We start from the raw sequence: 6,272 nt of genomic DNA, 5'->3' as shown, positions 1-6,272 counted from the left end.
AAAAAAAAAAAAAAAAAAAATGGGGTTTCCCTTTAACAATAGATAGCAAATGGAGGAAGCGGTGATGTTTGAGCTTAATGACTGCAAGGCATGGCTGCTGAAAGCACCAGTGAATCGGAACACATGCATCTGCAGGCCAGTACTGAAAAAACAGCAAAAAATACCGTCCGACTGGTGCATCTCTACTGGAAAGTGCCTCCATCTAAAGTTTCCAGCTGCAGGTAGAAACTCTCTTCATGCAGTAAAAATACAGGAGGATGCTAGTCAAGAATAACAGGATGCTAAAGACAAAGACCTGGTTAGTAGCTTGGAGAAGAAAAATGGAAATCAAGGTTGAAGCTAATCATATAAATTGTGAAAAAATCAACTATATATTAATAAAATGTGTGGTGCCTTCAGAGAAGCAGTAAAGCTGCATCATATTTAGTGCTTCAGAAACGAGATGGAGAAACGAAGGCTGGGTTCAGATTATTAAACAGAGCTGCATTAAAGGGACGTTCAGGGGCCGGTGGAAAGTGGAATGAGGTAAAAGCAGTGAGGGGAACTGAAAAACAAAACTGCTTTAAACCTGCTGCAAGACGAGCTGTAAAACAACAAGGCTCAGAACATGAAGTAATCTGTTGAAACTGCTGAAGAAATCACACTGCATCCAACTGAAATAAGTTACATCAACAGAAAACCTCGCTACGGTAACGGCCACATAGTCTACAGATGCCATCAGTGAGTCCGTCAGTCATGGCAGTGCCTGGAAGAGCAGCACATTGAGCTACTAATGCAGGCGGAGATCAGTTTAAGTTGATGATGGTGAGAAAAAAATATTTCAGCCCAACAAACTATTCAGACTAAGGAAGAGGATTAGGGCCACTGGAAAAAAAAAAGTTAACCGATTTTTTAATTTTATTTCAGTTTAGTATTCTGACTTTAATCTCAGAATACCGACTTTTATCTCAGAATTCCGATCTTTTTCATCTCAGAATTCCGATCTTTTTCATCTCAGAATTCCGACCTTTTTCATCTCAGAATTCTGACCTTTTTCACCTCAGAATTCCGACCTTTTTCACCTCAGAATTCCGACCTTTTTCACCTCAGAATTCCAACTTATTATCTCAGAATTCCAACTTATTATCTCAGAATTCCGACTTTTTCATCTCAGAATTCCAACTTATCATCTCAGAATTCCGACTTTTATATCTCAGAATTCCGACTTTTTATCTCAGAATTCCGATCTTTTTCATCTCAGAATTCCGATCTTTTTCATCTCAGAATTCCGACTTTTTATCTCAGAATTCCGACTTTTTATCTCAGAATTCCGACTTTTTATCTCAGAATTCCGACTTTTTATCTCAGAATTCTGACACTTTATCTCAGAATTCTGACTTTTATCTCAGAATTCTGACTTTTTTCTCAGAATTCTGACTGAATTCTGACAATAAAAAAAGATTACAAGTTGTTGATGACTGCCCAGGAACAGCGTTGGTTCTAACTATAGCCTGTATGTGAGTCCAGCCGTCATTTATACCGGCTATTGTTAGAATACAGGCCAATATTAGAGGATTTACGGTAAAGCAACTTATTACACTGGAAGGCTTTTTGTGACATATTTCTAGTCAGTTGTAGATAAAAGCTTCAAAACAAAGATGACATAAAAATCAAGTTTACAGGTTTTCATGCTTGAAATGTCTGGAAGAGAAAGAGCGAAATATTCAAAGTCACAATGATGTTGCTTTTGCTCCTTAAAACTCTTAAAATGGCCAGATTTAAATTATGGAATAAAAATCATTTTCTGGGGAGCACGCCGGGCTGAACACATAGAAGTAATTCTCAACCTCAGTATTTTTTTGTGCCCTGCTAATCGCATCAGTGTTTGCATCTTCTAAATGGTTGTAGTTGAACAGAACCTGCAGGAGTTCATCTGAATGATTCACTATGAAGGGAGCGATGGGATTGGAACGAGGTTAGCCGTGACATCAGAGCGGTTTGACAGGTCAAGGTCCGTCTCTACTGAGCCCCGTTTCTACAGCAACGTCTCCTTCCACAGGATCTTAGAGCATGTTATTGCCTCTCTAAGGTGATGGCATCTCTCCATTTTCACTCTTAGTGAGTTTATTGCTAAGTTTAATAAACCTTAAAGGTTAGAGAGAGTCTGCAACATCTAGAATGTTACCCTTGGTAGACGGGACGGACTGCTGTCCAAAACGCTGGCTGTATGACAGCGGATGGAGCCAAATATCAGAAGCTGAAGAAATCTTCACCAACAAGGAATTTAGGAGTCCGACTGTGTAGACGGCAAAAATGTTCGACACACTGAACATTTACACATGGTGTCCCCTTAAAACGGTATAGTGGAGGATTTTCAAAAATCTTTGAAAACACCCGCCCTCTCCCCTTTAAAAAAAACTGTACATGCACAACCCTGTGCCTGAACGTCCGCTCTAAGCCCTGAATCCCTCAATCACTATATAGGGTGGGGGCTATATACTGGACTTTATAGTGACATAAGTTACCTCACCGTTCGGACAGATGATCACTGCTTATTGCTCTGTTGGTCACGTAACTCCCCCTCCTCCTCCTCCACGGGGTGCCTACGCCATCTTTGTTACAGGTCGCAGCTGTCGGGTAGCGACAGCCTAACAAATCCCATAATGCTTTCCGTGGAGAGTTCTCTGCGCAAAGCATTTTGGGATATATCTGCCTCTTCTGAGGCCGTTCTTTTCTTCTCATACATTTCGTAGACGCTTTTTCTCTTACGACCCTTGGCCATTTTCAAAGAACAACAGTGAGAAAGGTGAGGTTCAATGACCGTCTGAAACCGTAGCTCACCACAGAAAGGGACGAGCACGTAGGACGGCCTTACATAGACATTTTAACGGAATGACTTTTAATGTGTTCCTATACATTTCAGTTTAATTTAGCTTATTTTTAAAGCAACAATTAATAACATGTCATGTCTGATGTTGATGGAGGGAATTGATTCAGGATGCATCTTCCTGGACAGTAGATTGACACAGGAAGCTCTACTCTCTGGAAGGTGAACCTTCACCTCAGTCTCTAATCCAGGGTTCTGCTGCAACCTGCGGCTCTTTAGAACCTCTAAACCGGGTCTCAGTGGTGGTAGAAAAACGCAAACCAGGCTTAGATGCTTTATTAGCTTTTAAAATAACATTTGATTTGAATTTTCACAACAGATTAAGACACTAATAATTTGTTTTTAGATCAAATTTTCTTCTAGATAGCTTGAAGATTATTATTATTTTTTTTTTTTTTGCATCCAGTATTCTATGAGGGGAAATCTGTGCTTCATCCTTTAGAAACATTTTATGGTTTTTCCTCATCTAAAAAAAGTTCAAAAACAATCCACTGGACTTTGTTTCCAAGCTTGAAGATGTTTTGCGTCCCATCCAGGAAGCTTTTTCAATTCAAAATGTCAGAAATAGCGTTGAGTTCGAGGCTTTGTAGAGTGGACCAAAACAAAGGCTTGTTCTTGTTTAGAAAACATGCAAATTGAAACAGATGAACAGGTCCGCCCCTTAGGAATGGGGGTCGTTAAGCTTTTCGGAGACATAGACAGGTATGGGGCATTGCAGGTTAACAAAAGAAGCCAAACCACCCTGATTGCTAAGGGGTGGACCCGTTCATTCGTTCAATTTGCATGTTTTCTAAACAAAAACAAGCTTTTGTTGGACTACTGTATAAAGCCTGGAACTTATGGAAGAAAAACAAGTCTCATTGGAATCTGCCTTTTTTTTAACACCGAATTTTAAACACTGAATTTTTTAACAACAAATTTTAACATTGAATTCCTTTCTCTCAATTTTTGTCTGGAAAAATTCAGCTGCAAAAAATTTCAGCCGGAAAAAAATTTCAGCCCCCAAAAAAATATTCAGCCGCAAAAAAAATTTAGCTGCAAAAAATTCAGATTCAAAAGCTGCAAAAGTGTTGACTTTTTGGTCGGCTCAGTTTTTTCACCCAGTCTGATAAGAGGAAAAACTCTAATAGTTGTCTGTTAGTAGCTAACTGACGTTTTGTAATTATCTCTCTTTAACAAAACAAAAAATTCCGCGGGAACAGCGCTGAGTGCAGCCGTTGTGTCACGTGACCAAATGAGCTAATTTCATTGGCTAGAAGCTGATCGACTCTATCGAGTGTAGATTGTTTAAGCTTGAGTTCACCAAAAGGACAACACTTTTGCAGCTGAATTTTTTGCAGCTGAATTTTTTGCAGCTGAACTTCTACCAGATAAAAATTGAGTGTAACGAATTTAATGTCTCAAAAAATTCAGTGTTTAAAATTTGTTGTTAAAAAAAAATCAGTGTTTAAAATTTGTTGTTAAAAAAAATTCAGTGTTTAAAATTCGGTGTTAAAAAAAAGGCAGATTCCGATGAGAGTTTTTCTTCCATAGGAACTCATCGCTATTTCTGACATTTTGAAAAAGCTTCCTGGATGGGAAGCAAAATGTCTTCAAACTTGAAACAAAGTCCATTGGATTGTTTTTTTAACTTTTTTGGAATTAAACTGTTTGCGTTTAAAATAGATTTTCTATAGCAAATATGTAACAAATATAGCAGGGTTTAAAACAGGAATGATTAACTCTAATTTAATGCTCTTAGAAATAATTTTAATACCATCAACAAATACCCATGACGTTCAGATATACGCGGCAAATTCCTTCATCTTTTCCGTCGGCAGGCTGCAGTTCCTCCATTTCCAGCCACTTTTGTTGAAATGAGCATTTTCCCCACTCTCTAGCCTTTTCTACAGCTTTACGATCAACCGGAAGCAGATCCGCGCAAATATATCGCAATATATTTGCAAATATATATATATTGTTTAATAAATAGTTTTTATAAGCCTTTTTTTTTCTAAATAAAGCGTTTTTAATGCCAAAATCATCACATTTAATGAATTTTAATGCCAAATCAGGCCTTAATTTAAAAAATAATTATTTAATGACCTTTAATGACCCGCGGAAACCCTGTATAGGTTTTCTTTTATTTATAAGGTCATATTCAGTCAACCAGGCTTCAATATTTGCGGCTCTAAACAACGTTTAATCAGCCTGACTCAGGAGAAAACGGCTCTTTGGATTTTATTGATGTTGTAAACGGTGAAGTGGATCCAGAGTGAGACTGCTTTACCTGTTGAACAGATTTGCAAACGGCCCCAGCTTCTTCAGCTTCCCGTCTTCCTGCTGCAGGACGCCCGACCCCAGATGACCCCGACCAGGACTCCACGTTTCCCCCGTCGGCGAAGAAAGCGTCACGTCCGAGAAGTGAGCCGAGCCGCTGAGATCGGTTTCCAGGGTTACGATGGCGCTCGAGTTGGACGTGACGGTAAAGTCCAGGATGTCCTCGTTGGAGACGGACAGCTCTGTGCTCATGCTGGACACGCTGCACACAGAGATGTCGTCGCTGCGGTTCAGGGCGCCGCCCCCGACGCCAAGTCTGACGGTGGGGCTGAAGTGCCGGGCGGAGTCGTAGCCGCTGCGGGGGAAGGTGGACGACCTGTGCATGCTGCTGCTGCTGCCGTCGTCCAGAGGTAAAGTGGCTGGAGAGTCCTCGCCGGCGTCATCTGAAGGAGGATGATGATGATGGGGGCTGTGGAGGAGGGGGTCCGGAGGATTGATCTCCAGAGTTGGGATTCCTGAGTCCTGAGAGGTCAAGCTGTGACTGTCTGGGTCCAAGTCGGAGCAGTTTTTACGGGGGCTGCAGTAGTAGATGGGAGTGGAGGAGCAGGACGGTTTATAAGTGGGCAGGACGAGCTGAGCGGACGAGGTGGAGGCGGGTTTATCCTGCAGGCTGGGGGCCTCTGTGCTCACAGAGCCGTTCTTCATGACGACTCCCCCAGATGCCCCTAAATAGACCAGAGAACAGAGGTTTACATCACTTTAAAGCTTATAAAACAACTGAAAACAATCACTATTGTGCAATAAATGACCTTGACAATCCCTGATGCCCATAAAGAGCAGCTCCTTTCAGCCAATCAGGCTCCTTGGTTGTTGACTTGGCAGGAAACATTTATCCCAGTTTACACAAAAAATGTTTCTTTAAATCATTATGAAGCAATATTTTTTTATTTACTCCGACCTTCAAAATAATCTAAGCAAACGCCCCAATGTGGTTAAAGAAGAAACAATCGTCACTCAAGCAGCAAGAAAGTGTGTTTTACATTGATTCTACAGGCAGATATTTTATTAAATTAAACCAGGGAAGCTAAAACTTTAGAGCATATTGATGGACAAAAACATTTTTTTAATCTTAAATGCAAAATCTTAT

At 40.4% G+C, this 6,272-nt stretch overlaps 1 protein-coding gene across 1 annotated transcript in view; it reads right to left on the bottom strand.

Annotated features, from left to right (window-relative positions):
• The window catches only part of tbc1d14 (TBC1 domain family member 14), a 96,478-nt gene that overhangs the window by 75,734 nt on the left and 14,472 nt on the right, over nucleotides 1-6,272 (bottom strand). The window contains exons 3-4 of the mRNA XM_015393235.1: nucleotides 5,935-5,945; nucleotides 5,136-5,850 (exon numbers count right to left, since the gene is read on the bottom strand). Coding sequence (XP_015248721.1) covers nucleotides 5,136-5,850; nucleotides 5,935-5,945 — 726 coding nt within the window. The remainder of the gene's footprint in view (nucleotides 1-5,135; nucleotides 5,851-5,934; nucleotides 5,946-6,272) is intronic.

Source organism: Cyprinodon variegatus, unplaced genomic scaffold (assembly GCF_000732505.1).
Source record: "Cyprinodon variegatus isolate N-32 unplaced genomic scaffold, C_variegatus-1.0 Scaffold631, whole genome shotgun sequence".
Classification (NCBI taxonomy): domain Eukaryota; kingdom Metazoa; phylum Chordata; class Actinopteri; order Cyprinodontiformes; family Cyprinodontidae; genus Cyprinodon; species Cyprinodon variegatus.
This window is presented reverse-complemented; position numbering and strand designations above follow the sequence as displayed.